This window comes from Vulpes vulpes, chromosome 12 (assembly GCF_048418805.1).
Source record: "Vulpes vulpes isolate BD-2025 chromosome 12, VulVul3, whole genome shotgun sequence".
Taxonomy (NCBI): Eukaryota; Metazoa; Chordata; class Mammalia; order Carnivora; family Canidae; genus Vulpes; species Vulpes vulpes.
In genome coordinates this window covers 51,093,874-51,110,910 of record NC_132791.1, presented here as the reverse complement: position 1 = coordinate 51,110,910, position 17,037 = coordinate 51,093,874, and the positions used below count along the sequence as shown (strand labels likewise).

The 17,037-nt window shown below is 48.0% G+C and overlaps 1 protein-coding gene across 14 annotated transcripts in view; it reads right to left on the bottom strand.

Annotated features, from left to right (window-relative positions):
• The window catches only part of MACROH2A1 (macroH2A.1 histone), a 78,516-nt gene that overhangs the window by 51,409 nt on the left and 10,070 nt on the right, over positions 1-17,037 (bottom strand). For all 14 annotated transcript variants that reach the window (XM_072728564.1, XM_072728559.1, XM_072728567.1 and 11 more), the window contains exon 2: positions 16,656-16,863. In XM_072728564.1, coding sequence (XP_072584665.1) covers positions 16,656-16,827 — 172 coding nt within the window. In that variant the 5' untranslated portion in view covers positions 16,828-16,863. The remainder of the gene's footprint in view (positions 1-16,655; positions 16,864-17,037) is intronic.

Below are 17,037 nucleotides of genomic sequence, written 5' to 3'. Positions count from 1 at the left end.
CTTTTCACAGTTTCCAGAGCTCAATGCTTGGATCCCCCCTTGGAGGGAGTTTTCAGGAGCCACAGCCATGGTGGCTATAACTGAAACAAATTGAATCTACAAGAAACCACAGAAGGAAAGCGGGCAAGAACACTTAGGAAGAGAAGAAACAGACCCTGAACCGGGTTCTCCACCTGCTCAAGTCACATCTTTCTGGCCAGTGAATGACCAGCAATGGACAGGTCTGGGGCCAGTTCTGGAGAGGACTTTAAGTGTGGTCAGGTTCCCAATGATAAACGTTGCATGAGGACAAGTTGAATGAGGAGCAACACTGGCCAGCTTATGAGTTTTTTTAAAGATCTGTTTAAGATCAAACTTGCAAAACACCCATATATCTCTGGTTCCCACTCCTAGCCAGGGCCAGTCTGGCAAACTGTGAGCCACCAGATCCATCATTTGTAGTGCCAGGACCAGCAATGTGACCTTATTCTCTTCTCAGAGCAGCAAGTACTGCGGAAGCCCCCTGGGCCCACCATTGCCCAGCCCCACTGAGCATGACTGTTTTAAGGCCACTTGACACAATTCCCACAGCCGTGAATAATGGCATTATTTGGCAGCCTTTTCAGCTACAACCAGCTGTCTGAACGTGAATACCTTTGACAGGTCTACTTTCCAAGTTCATCCAGAGACCAAAGGCTTAGAGTCTTCCCCCTACCCCATCCCCCAAACATCTTGAACTAAACTGTATCTGCTGTATTGAAGCATTCTGTCTCTCTTCCTTTAGGGAGATGAAGTCATGGCTTACAGAATTAGACCCCTAACAGCTAACAGGTGATGTGTGGAGGCTGCGCCAAACTCTAAACACAAACCTTGCAAAAGCAAGAGTCAGGGGCTCTACAGAGCTTTTTGAAGCATCTCTGCTAACAAAAGAAATATTGAAAACAACCACCAGAAATCAAAGGAAAGCAAATGTTCACGTAATCCCGAGGAGAAAACAGATATTTGCTACAAAGCCAACAACATGACGAGCAATCTGTTTATTGTATTTCTTTCAATTCATCGGGCTTCCATCAGCAGTTCACTGAGTTCAGAACTGTTTTACACCATTCTGGAAAGCCTTAACCCAATCAACCCCAATCGGGGAGTGATTGCTATGAGTTTCCTGCATCCTGACTGCACCACACTTTCCTCCAATTCTCCCGGGGGTCCAGAATCCACCGGCCTGCATCTCACCTTTTCAGGAGATGAGTGGCAGAGTCTGAAGCCTGCTGAGCTGTCAACCCAAGGCTCCTGGGACCTCATTCATGGGCCACAGAAAAGCTCTCCAGTCTGCCTGTCCTGGGGCCTCAAAGGAACCAGGAATTCCACAGAGAAAATAAAACCTACAGCAGTAACAGAAAGTAGCATTTGTGTGTGTGTGTACAGGATACAAAGTATTTTGTAACAATGAGCCATTCTGTGGCTTCTCTGCAGATGTTCGGAGTCCAACACACACTTGTCCCTTGCTGTTAAGCCCACGTTATAGACCCCCCCCTAAGAGCCCATGAGCATCTGGTCCAGTTTCCCCACCTTCCCCAAGTCTCGCAGTAAGAATAGAAACACAGCCTAATTTGGAAGTTTCTCTAGTAACCTGCTTTTCATATTTCAAAGTTAAAAACTAAGTAATTCTGCATTATGCCCATTAACGAACAGAGACAGGATTCTTGACAGACACTACCTTCCTCTGCCCCACCAACCCAGACCAAGGAATGAATATCTCCAGTGCTTCTGTGTTAGCTCACCTCAGTGGTCTGTGTTCAGCGGGGTGCAGCAGCCACAAGGGGCACTGTGCTGGGGCTGGGGTCTGCTGTCAGTGCAGGCGTGAATCCCAGCTCCCGCACTTGGTTGTAGCAATGCCAACACACACCTGAGGCTTGCTTTCCCTTTCTAGAGAATGGGGACAATCATTAGGTCACCTTCAGGCCTAATGAATTCAGTGAGGATTCATGAATCAAGTTATATGCTTACAACAGTTGGTAGGTATCAGCTACTGCTTCTGAGGCTACAACCACACACTTTGTCTTTTACAGAGTAAGCTTGATTTCTAGGGGAAGAAAACCATTCTTTCTTCTCCTTGGGTTCCTCTGTCAAAACAACGGGCTGGCTACGTGGACAGAGGCTGTCACGTGTGTGAGAGCTGGGAGGAGAAGGAAAAGAGCAATACAGAAAACCTGGTGTTTCCTCGCCCGACAGTTTATTCTTCGCTGTTACACTTAACAGTTTACATATGTTTGAAAAATGCACTTGAACCCGATTAACCTTGGGGCTGCCAGACTTACCTTGATAGAACGCAGCACCCAGGGCAGCCCCACGGGAGGTCTCTGCCTCAGGATGGGGCCTGGGGCTGGTGTCTGACCCCACAGGGTGTGGGCCAGGGCAGAGGCAGAGCCTTAGCCAGCTGCTGACACAGCACAAGTCAACGCCCAGGGAGGAAGATGGAAGGGCTCGGAGCCTGGGGCAGGCCAGAGAAACCTGTTCCCACCCAGGGTCTGGCAGACAGGCAGGGCCCTCTGCCTGCTGCTCACTCCCCTCACTCCCCATCAAGGACTCTGAGTTAATCTACAAGGAAATGGTTGATATGCGTGTTTGGATATGGAAAATCACAGCCATTGGCTCTTAAATTTATCTCAGGAAGGTATGAACACTCAGAGAAGTCTGCCGAAATGAGATGATGTGAAGATTATCACGTAAAGAGAAGCTTCATTTAAAGAGCCCTGACAGGGTGCTATTTCCCCGGTGAAATAGGGAAATGAGGAGGATGGCGTGGGCATGGTGGGCTGCCCTGGTGCCTGGGCCAAGGCTGAGGCGACGCCTGTCCTCCACCCTCATAGGCGCATTCACCAGCATGTGGAGCCCTGCTGCTGCCTCCTCTGAGTGGAACTGGGGACACCATCAGAGGGAGACACTTTACCCTCTTTTGTGCTATATAGCTTGTGCCCAATTTATCTTTTCAAAATGTAAGAAATGAAAATGCAGTGTAAACAAGAGGCAACTATGGTATACACCTGCCCCCCCCCCCCCTCCGGGACTACGTGTCACAAGGTATTTTCCTATAAGAAACCTCTCGTAATGAACATTCATATAGAACACTGCCCCCCAACAACTTCAGGACAAACTTTCTTTACAAGCATTCTGTAGTTTCTAAACAAACATTAGAAGACTGAAATCCTGCAAAGAATGTTATCTGATAACATTCTGGTCTGACATCTGTCCCAGCCTACTTACTTAATCCCACTCCTCACAAGATTTCTGAGCATTTGGACTTTTCAGGTTCTTCTCCTGACTGTTTTTAAAACACTATGAGTGTGCCATAGTTTGGGGAGGCTCTGGGCTTGTCTGCCCAAGCAGATTCCTGGTACGGAGGGCCACTAGTCCAATTTAAGCTGTTTCACCCAGGATTGTACCCCCTCTTCCCTGAAGGGACGTTGGGCAAAAAGCTCCTGGCCCTCCAGTCTACCCTCAGTGCCACTGGGCTATACGATCCCCTCACCAAGGGCAGGGCACGACCCTCCCCTCTCCAAGGACTCTGTGGTTCCTCTTTCTCCCCAGAACCTCACTTGTGTTGCTGCTGCTGCCACAGCCAGCACCTCCCATACTGACCAGACTGCCCCTTCTCCATAACCCAGCATGTGTCCTGCCAACAACCACCAGCCCTCCTATGTTAAACCCATCTCCTTCCTGCCAGTGACTCTTTGTCCCTCCAGGCTCATCCCTGCAGGACCTGTGTCCCCTCTGCCCATGCCAGACCATAAGATCATCTCCAGCCCTTGCACATTACCTGCAACTGCTCAGAGCCTGCCCCTGTGGATCCACTGGGTATCTAAGTCAGCCTTAGAGGACTGGGCATATACCATCCTCCTGCAATCAAAGTCCACTAAAGACACAGAAGATGCTAGAGACCCCCACCCAGCTCTCCTGATAACTGCTAAGGTCCATACTCTTGAGAAGAGCCTGCAAGAGACACTCTTCAAAGATGGGTTACTCTTCCAGTGGCCTCACAGAGGTTACTTGGACTCTAAGCACAAGGGGCAGTTTAAGGATCCTGTGAGCTACCAAATGTAAAGCACTGAGCCAGTGTCTGGCACGTAGTGTTCACTATAAGGCTGTTGTTTCATTACTTACATGGCTCTGCCTCTGCCTAGCACTCAAAGCACGAACATTGCCGCAAACCACAATCTCAATCTGGAATAGGGGGCTGCCAGGGCCTGGGGTGGAGGTGGGAGGGCAGGGAAACTGATGCTCCTCAACCTAAGTACCCTTTTTCTGATGCTGACTTTTAGCAGCCAATCCCCAGATTTATAGAGGCAGCAGATCCATGTTTACCAGTGACAACGTCGGTTACCAGTTACCACAATGAGCATCAATCAGGATAGCCATGGCAAGGAAGCCTATGATTAGGCCTTTTCCAGAGACCTTGGATTCCCACATGGTTCCCACAGTCCTGCAGGCAAGAGATGTGAGCTATGGCAGAGAAAGAGCCTCCTTCTGATGCGGACAACATTGATAAATGTCTTCTGTAGAGGCCACTCTGCACAGGTCTCCCGTGTACGTGGGGATGACAGGCTATCCCTCGAGAGGACACCTCTGCATCAGGCACCACCACAGCCCTCTGAAGTACCAGGGAGCACCTGCTTCCTGGCCATCAGATGGAAGGCACCTGCCTGAAAAGGAAGGTGAGGGGTAAAATGAAGGAGTAAAGACATAAAGGAAGGGAAGGTGGGAGCCAGGGTCAGAGCTGCAGGCTGGCTGAGCAGCCTGGCAAGTCCAATGTGAGTTTATGTTATCTTCTTGGCAACCAGAACTGGAGGGGGCGGTGGGGAGAGACAGAGACACGGAGGGAGGCTGACTGTGGCTAATACCCTTTGGATCTGTCTTCCTGCTACAATGTATTTATAGCTCTGAGGAGTGGCTTTTTGCTCTCACAATGTTTTATTCTGGGTTGACTAGACATAGAAGCCTTCAGGCAAGCAAAGAAAGGGGACTATAAATATGTTTCATTAGTGGCTGATATTTTAACAGAAAGGTATCAGGAGAGAAGCTATTTCTAGAATTCTTACCACTTCCTTCTCCTCCCAGTAAGTAGTTCTTTAAAGCCATTCTCTATGGTCCTCTATAGAGAGACGCTGGGGTACTTCTAGCACCCCTCCTGGGATGCTATTTAAATCAGGTAGGCAGCTCCTGCCTTCCTCTGCTTTTCAAGGTATAGCTGAGATACCCTCAGTGGATTTTGTAACAGAAGTGAGAGATCAGCCGTTGATAAACTGTCCACACCCTCCCGTCTGCCACTCACAGGTGCCGTGCTGCTTGGCTCTCCTCCAGCTGGTCTGGCCCACCATACCCTGGTGTCGTTAGCATAACCCTAATTATGCTTCATTTTAAAATCCAGGGGCCTAATTCAGCTCCCATCTCATCAATTTCCTGGCAGCACCTGACATTAGCAATATTCCATCCTCCTGAAATTCATCATCCTCTAACTGGTCTTCTCATCCTTGAGTAAAAAGCTATTTAGGAAGCAGCTGCAGAACGTGAGCCCCAGCATCCGTAGCTGAGCACACAGTGATGAGGGACAGGTAGGGAAGGTGCGTTCCCAGCCCTGGGGTCATGAATGTGGCCTCTGATAGGTCTGACCCAGCACACTCACTACAAACTGTTGAAATGAACACTGATTTTTTTGACCCTCAGCACCCAGCTTGGCACTTGCACCTGCTCAGAGCTTGGTAACCCTTTCACAAATAGGTCATTACAGATGGATTACTAAACGAGTAAACCAAACACTGCAGCATTCAGACCGTGATTCAGGATAGAAGTGCAGGGATGTTCTCCAAGGCGCTGGCCCGGTTTCATGTATTAGAGCCAACACTCAGGATCCATGGCAGGCAGTGTGAACTATAAAGCAGTGATCCCAGGGGAAAGCAGCCCCATGATGGCCCAGGGTCCAGGCAGGCCTCACCTCACAGTCTCAAGGCAGGTCTTAGGGTTGGCTGAGGGGTCTAGGAGTGCTTGGGGAGATGTTAGGGGCAGATCAGCAACTCTCAGATTCTCCCAACCAAGATTCTGGCTCAAATATAAATGTCAGTCTCTGCATATCACATGTACCCATTATCCTGATTATTTCTTGGCATTTCAGTTTTTAGATTTTGAAATGAAAAAGGAAAAGTATCTTTAGAAAGATACAGATACAGAACTATTATAAAGAACAACAAAAAAAAGAAAGATACAGAACAAAAAAAAGATACAAAATATACATAATAAAGTAATAACACTATCTTTTGGGAGGAAAACGGGGTAGGGAAAAAAGCAGGAAGAGAAATGCATGTCTCACTGTACGTCCTGTAGAAACATGTGAATTTTATCATTGGTATACATAACCTACTAAAAAAAAATTGAAGAAAGTGAAAGACCCACCAGATATGAAAAACAAAGTATGTAACTAGACAGTCCAAGGAAAGAAACAAAGTCCAAAAATTGCCCTAAGTAATCTAGAAATATCAAGTACGGTAAAGGAAGCATCTCAGAACACCAAGAAAAAGATGGGATATTCAACCAGTTGTGTTGAGGTACCTAACTGGGTAACCATCTGGAATAAAATTATGTCAATCCCTATCTCACACAATGTATCAGAATAAATTTTAAATGGATCAAAGTAAAAATGTAAAAAATTAAACCATAAAAATACTAAGCAAAAGCATGAGGGAATTCCTTTGTAATCTTGTAGAACAGTAGGTTTTCTGAATGATGACTCAAAATCTAGCAGAAATAGATGTATAAAGACTACCATCACTAGGATTTTTCAGATAAACTTGGTAATTATTCCACAATGTGTATGGATATCAAATCATCAAGTTGTACACTTTATACAATTATATGTACCACTTTTTCCTTAAACTGGAAAGAACAAGTTATTTGAATAAATACATTATTATGTATAATATAGTTTTAAAAACTTTAAAAATGAAGAGGAAACAAGATATTATAAAGAATGACCAAGCAGATTAAAAAAAAAAAAAAAAAACCAACGGAACTTTTAGAAATCTAAGTTTCAAAGCTGAAATAAAAAATTCATGGACTGGGGGCACCTGGGTGACTCAGTTGGTTAAGTGTCTGACTTTTGATTTTTGGCCCAGGTCATGATCTCAGGGTTGTTGAGATTGAGCCCCACATTGGGCTCCATTCTGGGAGTGGAAACTGCTCATGACCCATTCTCCCCCTTTCCCTCTGCCTCTCCCTGCCCTCACTCAGGTGCATGTGCAAAGCTCTCAAAAAAAAAAAAAAAAAGTGACTGAATTAAATAGTAGATAAGACACAGCTGAAGAGAGAATTAATAAACAGGGAGATGGTTCTAGGAGACTGCAAAAATATCCACAAATAAGTTCTGCAAGACAGAAATGAAAACTATGAATGAAATAAACAGACATGGAGAAAGAATGAGACAATAACATATATTTGATTTCTGTTGAGACACTGAGGAAACAACAGCTAAAATCTATACATGTGATAGAAGCATGTTCAGAGGCACCTGGGTGGCTCGGTCCATTAAGCATTTGCCTTCGGCTCAGGTCATGTCCTGGGGTCCTGGAATCGAGCCCTACACCTCCAGCTCCCTGCTCAGTGGGGTGCCTGCTTCTCCCTCTCCCTCTGCCCCTCCCCTGCTTGTGCTCTCTCTCTCTGATAAATAAAAGATAAATAAAATCTTTAATAAAAAAAAAAAAGAAACCATGTTCAAAACTATAGCCTGAGAAAGTTTATCACCAAAAAACCTCACGAAATGAAATCCTAAACGATGTACTCTATCACAAGTAAAGTGATCCGAGGTGGAAGGCCTGGGATGAGAGAGGCACACTTAGTTTTGGGCACACCATTTTCCTTGCCTGAATCCAGGAACAAGTTTGGTCTTTCTATGGGCTTTTCCATTGCCTCTGGGAAAACAGAACCCTTGCTAGGGAACTTGTCTCTGCATCTGCAGGCCCCAGTGGCAGAAATGAAAGTGGCATGTTACCCTTCACCGGGAAATTATGAAGCAACAGTTGAGCCTCCTTGACCACTGAGTTTCCCAGGCAATGCATCTCATCCTCAAGAAAACGGAGAGATTGGAACAACTGGACATCCACATGTAAAGAAGTCAATCTAGACACAGACCTCACATTTTACAAAAATTAACTTAAAATGGATCACACACCTAAATGGAAAACACTAAACTATAAAACTCCTAGAAGATAACATAGGAGAAAATCTGCACAACCTCGGGTTTGGTGACGATTTTTTAGCTACAACCCCAAAAGTGCAAAACATGAAAAAGGAAACAATACACTAGACTTGCTTAAAATCACAAACTTCAGCTCTGTGAAAGACACTGTGAAGAGAATAAGAAGACCAGTCACAGACTAGGAGAAAAATGACTGCAGAAGAAAGCAATGAGGACTTTCCCTTCTCTGATCCCAGTGATACAGTCCAAGCCCCGGCCCCGAGAAAGCAGAAGTGGAGCCACTGTTTCATGAAGTGGGCCCAGGTCACACTGACACTCTCGTGGACCACTTTGTGGACTCTCTGGAAGGACTGGGTGGTGGATAGGCCAAAGTCAGTGTTTGAGCTCCTCGGCAGATTCCTGTGCCTCTGGGAGAAGCGTGCTATCAAGCCGTGCTGCCACCTTCACATCATGGGTCAGGTAGCAAAGCTCTGGGAGTGCCACCTCTCGAGCCCTGAGGCCTGCCCCGCCTGGGTGTGCTAACTGGCTGGCCATCCAACACCACATGACAATACCACATAACAAGGGAAGTGTCAAAGGTGCATTGTGATAAACTGCTTCTTCAAGCACTCCTCCAAGGTCTCCCCACGACAAAATCATCTATTCCCCAGGAGGTAGACGGAGGCCTGCCAGTGCAGCAAAGCGGGGAGCACCTCCCGAAATACCTCGCAACTTGCTTTGCAAGATTGTGTATAGTGGTGAGTTTCTGCAACTGGGTATCAGTGAAGATCATCAACAACAGATATTAATAAAAACAAATAATTAGGCTAAAATCTAACTCCCTTTCATGCACGGGCACACAAAAGGCATTCAGTGCCAGCAGCTACCTCCAGGTGGTGGAATTATGAATGACTTTTAGCTACTTGTGTTTTTAAACACAAACTGCTTGTATAACCTGAAATGAGATTACGCGTTTAAATTCTGTCGGCACACACTAGGTATCCAGCGTGCTAGTTTCAACTTCAGTGTTTCCAACTTTTTCCTAGTTGCAGCCCTCTGTCTCATTAAAATCCCTAGTCCTCCTTTTCGTGTGTGTGTGTGTGTGTGTGTGTGGTTTGCTCAGGAATATGAAGACAGTAGAGGGCTTTGCAGAAGTGAGCACTGTGGGGTACTGTGAGCTCCAGGGCAGCGTGAATGCCCAAGGTGCCAGCGAGAGTTAGGTGGGTCCTGGCTGAAGTGTTCGTCTAAGGTAGGGGTGGTCAGGCAAATAAGCAAGAGACTCAGGAGGACCTCAGGGAGCCTCGGAGCATCAAGGAGTCAGTCTGACTGTCCTCTTCTTCCTGCCCTATTTTTAGCTGGGTGAGTACAGGACACACTCAGGTGTCCTGGATAGGAAAGTGGTAAAGAGGCCAGGTAAGTGACAGTGCCAAATGCAGGCTCCGCCTTACCCATCTGCCAAGCCTGTCCGGTCCTTTTTTTCTCAGCCCAGAAAAGTCACACAATGATGGCTGTTTGCTGAAATGAGTGTATCTGTGTAACAGGATGCAGGGCCAACACAGAGGGCTCCCCCTACTGCACTTAGGGCAGCATCACAGTGCAGCCCCACCCGATAACTTGGCTGACACAGTTAGGGATCAGAAACCAAGCAAGCTGAACCTCAGGATGAGGATGATCATTTTGTCAGCCAAACCAGACAGCAAGGTCTATTCCTAAGAGTCATCCCTTTTCCTTGGCCTTTTATTGTCGGACTCAGTCAGGCATAAGGGCCAGGCATCATTTAGTCTACAAAGTGGCCAGAAAGTCCACCCAGGGAACCCTGCTTATTTCCCGGGTCAGGAACCTGCCCCGTAAAGTTCACCACAGCAGCTTCCCATTAGAGCATCCACCGCAAAAGGGTGCCAGGTGCTGGTTAGCAGAGGGGGAGGCTCTGCTCCCAGACAAAAGACAGGAGAAGGATATCCAGGTCTCATCCAGGGGCAGTGGGAGGGGCAGGACTTGGCAACACGGAAGGAGTGGGGATCAAGAGATGCCTTGTGATAAATATAACAATTCAGCTTTGAGAGTTTTCCATACTCCTTAATGTTGAGAAACCCTCTGAGAGTAGATTGGGTTTTTGCAAAAAAGCTTAAGTATAGGAGGTAACTTGGTAGAATAAGATTTGTGATCAGGCTACACGACAGGATTTCTGGACTAAAATTAAAAAAAGGAAGAAAGAAGATGTTACTGCACATCTTTTTGGATTTGATGAACAGGAGCCAGGCCTGTTCTCTCAGGGGTATGGTAGGCTGTCCCCAAGTTAATACCTGAGCAACTCAGCTTAGTAAAATAAGTGCTAAGGGCTTCCTAAGACACCACTCACCTAGCAAACGTTGAGGCACCTTCTCTGCACTGGGCCCCTCTGAAGACAAGCTTTGTGCCTCGATGCAACAACAAACCAAAGTTTGCTCTTTGTGGTAGCTTTCAATCTTGTGTCTTCACTTAGCCTTCCTCAGAGTGCTGTTTCTCATGGGTTTAAGCCACACCAGTGTCTTCTACACTGTGCTGTGCAGGGTTTTTTAAGGTGTTCCTTGAAAGACTTTTGTGATCAAAGTTTTGGGAACCACTACCTAGCATAGTTCCCTCCCATGGGGATTCACAATGACACCAATATGTAAAAGGCTCTGAAGAGTCTTGCAGTAAACAAAGCTCTCTCTTGGTGGTTCCCAAACTAAAACAAATTCCTTCACTGAGAAACTCGTCTGAGGTTATTCATATATCCATCTCAAAAGAGGGATGTGAATCTAGCCGTCTTCTGAGCTCAGCCACGGAGCCATGTTTTTTTTGGTGGAATACCTCTTCAATTTCATCAAACACTTAGGTTCTGCTAAACACAGTTTGAGCAACACTGACCCACAGTTCCTTGACCCATGACTTCAGACCAACAAATCACGGCACCTGGGAGGCTCAGTTGGTTAAGCATCCTTCTCTTGATTTTGACTCAGATCATACTCCTGGCTCGGGTCATAATCTCAGGGTCCTGAGATCAAGTCCTGCATTAGGCTCCACGTTCAGCATGGAGTCTGCTTAAGAAGGCAGGAGGCCTGGCCCAGCCATGTCGAAGGCTCTGATGGTCTCCCTCACCTTCTGCTCCTCCCTCACATTTGTGCTCTCTTGCTCTCTAAAATATATAAATGAAATCTTAAAAATAAAATAAAAGATCAACAAATCACAAGGGTGCTTGCTCTTTGCTCTTCCACAGACTTTTCAGTTACAACGCCTCCCCGCCAACTGCAAGACTCAAGTGCCTTTCACTTACCCCTTTGTTTGCCCTATTCCTTTACTGGTCTCTGGGTTTGTGTGTCCCCAACATTAATGGAAATTTCACTGGGGCAAAAGCCATGCTACATGTTTCTCATTTCTCATCTTACATCTTCTTTACCTTCCAGCAGTGGTGTGCTGGGCACAAGGGAGAGATTCCAAAGGCTTTCAAACTGACTCAAGTCAAGTTTCCTTTTCCCTTAAATGATATTTAAATCATGGAAGGGGTAAGTACCACAGTCCCAAGGGGGCAAAGATGACAGCTGGGCAGGGGCTGCCCTGACTGCCTCAGTTTCCATGCGATAACACTGCCTTCCACCATTTATTGAGTGGTTAGGATGAGAGCTGGCTAAATGCTTTAGATAGAGTCAATCCTCACAGCAGCCCCGACAGCTTGGGCTGCTGTGCTGCTCGTCTGCAGAATGAAGCAAGGCCTACATCGTCCAGGGCACTGAGAAGACAGACAGCATCACATTCCTTGGGAAGAGCTCCGGGGAGAGTCTGGGAGGGAAGCAGAGGCAGGAGCACACAGATTTGGGGAAGAAGCTGTCTGGCCTCCAGGCCTCAGCTTGTTCCAGATGTTGCCTTTTCCTTTTAAGTAAGACAGATGATTGGGCTCTGGACCCAAGCGGAGAACTGGAGGCCAACTTCATATTTCAGAGCAAGACCCAAGGCTATGACCTCCTCCCCGTATCTACCTGAGCCAAGAGCAGACCATAAGGAGGAGAACTCGTGTGGTCCCTCACCCCTGGAAACATGCTTTACACAGGGTGTGTCACTGGGCTCTGATGGTCTCTGCCCAGAATGGCCACTGCTGGTTCAGACACTCTGCTGGTGTGGCCTCAGCTCTGGCATGCTCAGCTCCTGGCTAACTGAAAAATCCTTCAGGAAGATGTCTGTGCACATGCCAGGTGCTCAGGACAGAAGGGGCTTCCAACATGAGACAGACATCTTGGTGCTGAGGCTGGTATAGGCTTTAAGAGGAAGACTTAGGTATCGCTTAAAACAAACCAGGGAGAGGAGGCACTGAAGCTGCCTAGGCATTCTGCACACACCTGGTAAGGCTAGAGGCTCGATGGGTTCTAGGCAATGGGAGGACAACACACACAGGGCAGTCCCATCACCATCCCTAAGGAATGTGATCAGCCAGAGCAGTGGTACAGGGACTTCCTCCTCTCTCTGCCTACCCCCAGTGCTAAGGGTTAGCTTTGGGCACTTACACTGTGTGGGCATAGGAGGAGCATGTCCCCTGGATCCCCTCACTGCAGCCTCTATAACCATAGGAGAAAGTCACCATAGCCCCATTGTACAGATAATCAACTCACAGCCTAGAAATGTGAGTGACCTGCCTGAGGCCACAATTAGGAAATGGCACCTTCAGACACCCCAAGTCCACATCTTAGCCGTACAGCTCTCCTGCCTCTACCTGATGTCCACTGAACACGGTGGCATCCCATCTGGTCCTCAGCGCTGGCCACCGTGGAGACCTCAGCTCCCTGCTCCACAGCTACCTGGTCCCAGCAGGACCCTGGTAGCTCAGCAGTCCTATTAACCATCTCATCCAGACCCCTCAACTCTCTACTGGGGGCTGCTGAAGGCAGGAGGCCTGGCCCAGCCATGTCGAAGGGTGCCATGTGGCACACCTCCATCACCATGCCTGCAACTGTGTATACCACAGTCTGCAAGAGTCTGGGCCACGCAGAGAACACAATCCTTCTACATGGCCCTTCAGGTGATGACCAGATAGCTCACCTGATAGCTCCCAAGTGGGATAGCTTTGGTTAACAAACTACAAACAAACCTACACACCATCCTTTTCTTGCCTGTGCCTGCCTCTGAACAGAAGGCTCTCTGGGGTGAGGAAAGGTCTTGCTCTGGCTTCTATCCCAGGACTGGATGCATGTTCAGTGAGGACCTGCTGAAAGGGTGATCCTTCCCTCACAGACTCATGTCAGAGCACGATGTCTGGGTCACATCCCTGTCGAGGCTCCTAAGCTGCTCAAGGGCTGGTACTGGGGCTTCTCTCTCTTCCAGCTTGGGGATAAGATGTAGCTGGCACCCAGCAGGCACATGGAATGCAAGGGAGGGGGTGGCACAGCCCCACTCCCAGCTCTCACAGGGCTGAGTGGGCCCCACCTCCTTCTCCAGGCCTCAGCTGAGATCTCCTCCTCACAGAAGCCTTCCTGAGCCCATTCCTCTCCAGGCACCCAGGCACCCAGGCCCTGCTTTGGCCTGCTTACACTCTCCACGGCATCTCTCACAGGCAGTAACCATCTGGGCTGGTTGGTTCTTTCTCCCGGACTAGACCATGAGCGGCACAGAACAGAGATCACTTCTGCCCCAGTCATTCCTGTGTTCGCAGACAGAGCCTAGTCTGGTGCCTGATACACAGCAGGTGCTCAATAAGTGTGTGTAATGAATGAGAAAGTGTCTTCAGGGAAAACCAAATCAAGGAGCAGAGCAGAAAGAGGGCTTGTCCACCTTCTCTTCTCACTCCTGGAATAAAACCAAAGTTCTGAGCAGGCAAACACTCAGAACTTCCAAATCCTCACACGTGGCCACATCCCAGGCCAACACACTCAGAGAAGGCATGTGGCACTGTTCTGAGGGGTGCAACAGGGCAGTGTTTTCACTGGATGTGGCTGCAGAGCTCGGCTACTTCCCCAACTGGCAACAGGGCACACGTGACCACACAGTGCCTGAGCACCGCACTCATGTCTCAGGATGTCTCCCAAAGTGTCTGTCCTGTAGGCCAGGCACCATGGTGGGGGCAGGAGTAGGGCAATGGCAAGCCAGTGACTCAGCACTGCAGGCAGGCAGAAAACATGGCTCAGATTCAGCTAACTATAGCTCTCCTGGAAGGACTTGGTGAAACTTAAAAATATGTATTCTTAACAGACAGGGGTTAACATGGCTGACACCTGAGTAAAAATTCACCTTGACCTACCATCTAGTATGAGTGACAAGCTACCCTGACCATTCCCACTGCCTTTTGTGACCACTACCACCCAACCGTGAGAGTTGGGGATGGGTACAGTGGGCATGGGTACAAAAAAGACTCAGGGTCTCTGGTCCCATGAAAATGGACCTGCTGACCTCAAACTCATGAGCGCTGTGCTCAGTTCCAGAGCCTGCCAGGCACAGACAAGGAAAACATCCAGATTTTCCGTGTAGCACATAATAACTACCTCAGATATGTACCTCAGAACAATGGTATCCCCCACCCTCACCCTACAAACTAAAAAATAGAAACCTGATGGAAGAAATGAAACTGATGTGATACTTGACCTAATGATAGTGGTCTGTGGACATCCCAATGACAGGGACATCATGACATTCGGGAACCAGGAGTCGTGGCCTGTATGCACAGCCCTTCCCCATTATGCTCAAACAAAGCCCTTTGGCTGTCAAGCAGCCTGGAGTTGGTGAAGCATAGGCTGTTGTCAACATTTGAGTTGTATGGAAATTGGGGTCCAGAGAGTTTAAGTGAATCACTCTAGGTGACATAGTATGTAAACTGCCAAGCCAGAACTAAAAAATGTCCTCTGCTTCCTATCTAGTAACTTCCTCCCAATGTAACTGCCAATGTTCTACACGGCTTTCCTGGTGTATCACAAGCTCTGGGCCTCTGGTTCCTCATCTACAGAATGAGAAGAATCATACCTAGCTCGTGCTACCAGGCATGCCACCTCTAAGAGTCTCTGAGAAGCAGTTTTAAATGTCCCAGAAGTACAAATGCCTCCCAACTATAACACACCAAAGACATTTTGTGCCTAGGTGCTTTTGAAAGAACACAAAAACGTTATATACCTCATGACCATGTTCTTCATGGTGGAACCCTTGGTCCTGCCTTACTGAGAGACTTAGAAGAGCAAGAAGTTATCCAGCTCTCCTGCTGCCTATTACCACTTTGGAAGGGCACCTTGTTTCGCTAAGTCTCCTTGTCTGGCTGTAGGACAGGTGGCTGAAAGAATCAAGGGTGCCCTTTCTGCCATATAACCTAATTGTGCATGGAGCAGTAAGTGGTAAAAGTGTTACAACAGGCCAACAGGATCTGGGTCCCTTCCCAACTCCATATTGGCTATATGCAGCCCCAGGCAGGTTCTCTTAAGCTTTGATGCTGGCTTTATCATCACTAAAAGTGGGGATGCTATCCTTGCCCAGCTGGCTTCCCACAATTGCCATGAAGCCACCAGTGAGACAAAGATTATTTCTGGGAAAAGGACCACCCCCCGCCCTCCCCGAGAATTAGCTGATTCCAAGATTGAGACTGGAAAATTCAATGTGTGACTAGAACATCTCGTGTGAGAAAGTAAGATGGCCTCTTCCATGTCTAAGAATGGAAGAGGCCATCACAAAGGACACCAGAACCAGCCTGAATGTCAAATGTGAAGCAATCTGAGAACCATACTGAGTAATGATACGATTGTGTATAGTGCTGAGCGTCTGCCTTCAGCTCAGGTTGTGATCTTGGGATTGAGTCCTGCATTGGGCTCCCCGCAGGGAACCTGCTTCTCCCTCTGCCTGTGTCTCTGCCTCTCTCTGTTTCTTATGAATAAATTTTTTTAAATCTTAAAAAAAAAAAAAAAAAAAAGACTAAAAGAAATGTATGATCCTAAAATGGATCCTGGATCAGGAAAGAAAACCAAACAAAACTATAAAGGCTACTACTGGGGCCATTAAAGAAATTTCCAAGTGGACTGTATAAAAGCCAAAAATGGGGGATCCCTGGGTGGCTCAGCGGTTCAGTGCCTGCTTTGGCCCAGGGTGTGATCCTGGAGTCCTGGGATCGAGTCCCACATCAGGCTCCCGGCATGGAGCCTGCTTCTCCCTCTGCCTGTGTCTCTGCCTCTCTCTCTCTCTCTCTCTCTCATGGATAAATAAATAAACTCTTTAAAAAAAAAAAAGCCAAAAATGAATGTATAGATGTGCACAAGTATGCATATGCACGCACACACACACACACGCAGTGTGGGGAGAGAGAGCAAAGGGGGCAGAATGTGAACAACTGGGGCACCCAGATGAAAACGTTCACCATCCAACTCTCGTAACTTCTCTGCAGGTTTGAAAAATTTCAAAATAAAATAAACTGAACTGGTCCCATGACACGTGTCAGAAGCGCTGCCATGGGCACGCAGCGGGGGGCGGACACACTCACCCGTCAGGTACTCCAGGACAGCGGCCATGTACACAGGCGCTCCCACACCGATCCTGTACTTGGGGTGGCCCTTCTTGATGTAGCGCAGCATCCGCCCCACAGGGAAGATGACTCCTGCCTTGGCGGACCGCGAGGTCTTGGTGGACTTCTTCTTTCCGCCCCGGCTCGACATGGCGGTGGCCCTGACGTGGATCAGTCAGTAAGCACACTGTGGAGGCAAGAGGCACGGGTGTGAGGTCATGGACATGACGCATCCCCGCTTCCCCTTCCCCATGCGCTTAGGCACCAGGGAGACACGCCACTGCCTGCAGCCACTGAGCCCCTCGAGCCCAGTTAGGCACTCCACTGGAGCACTCTGGCCCCTAGAAAAAGACAACAGCGA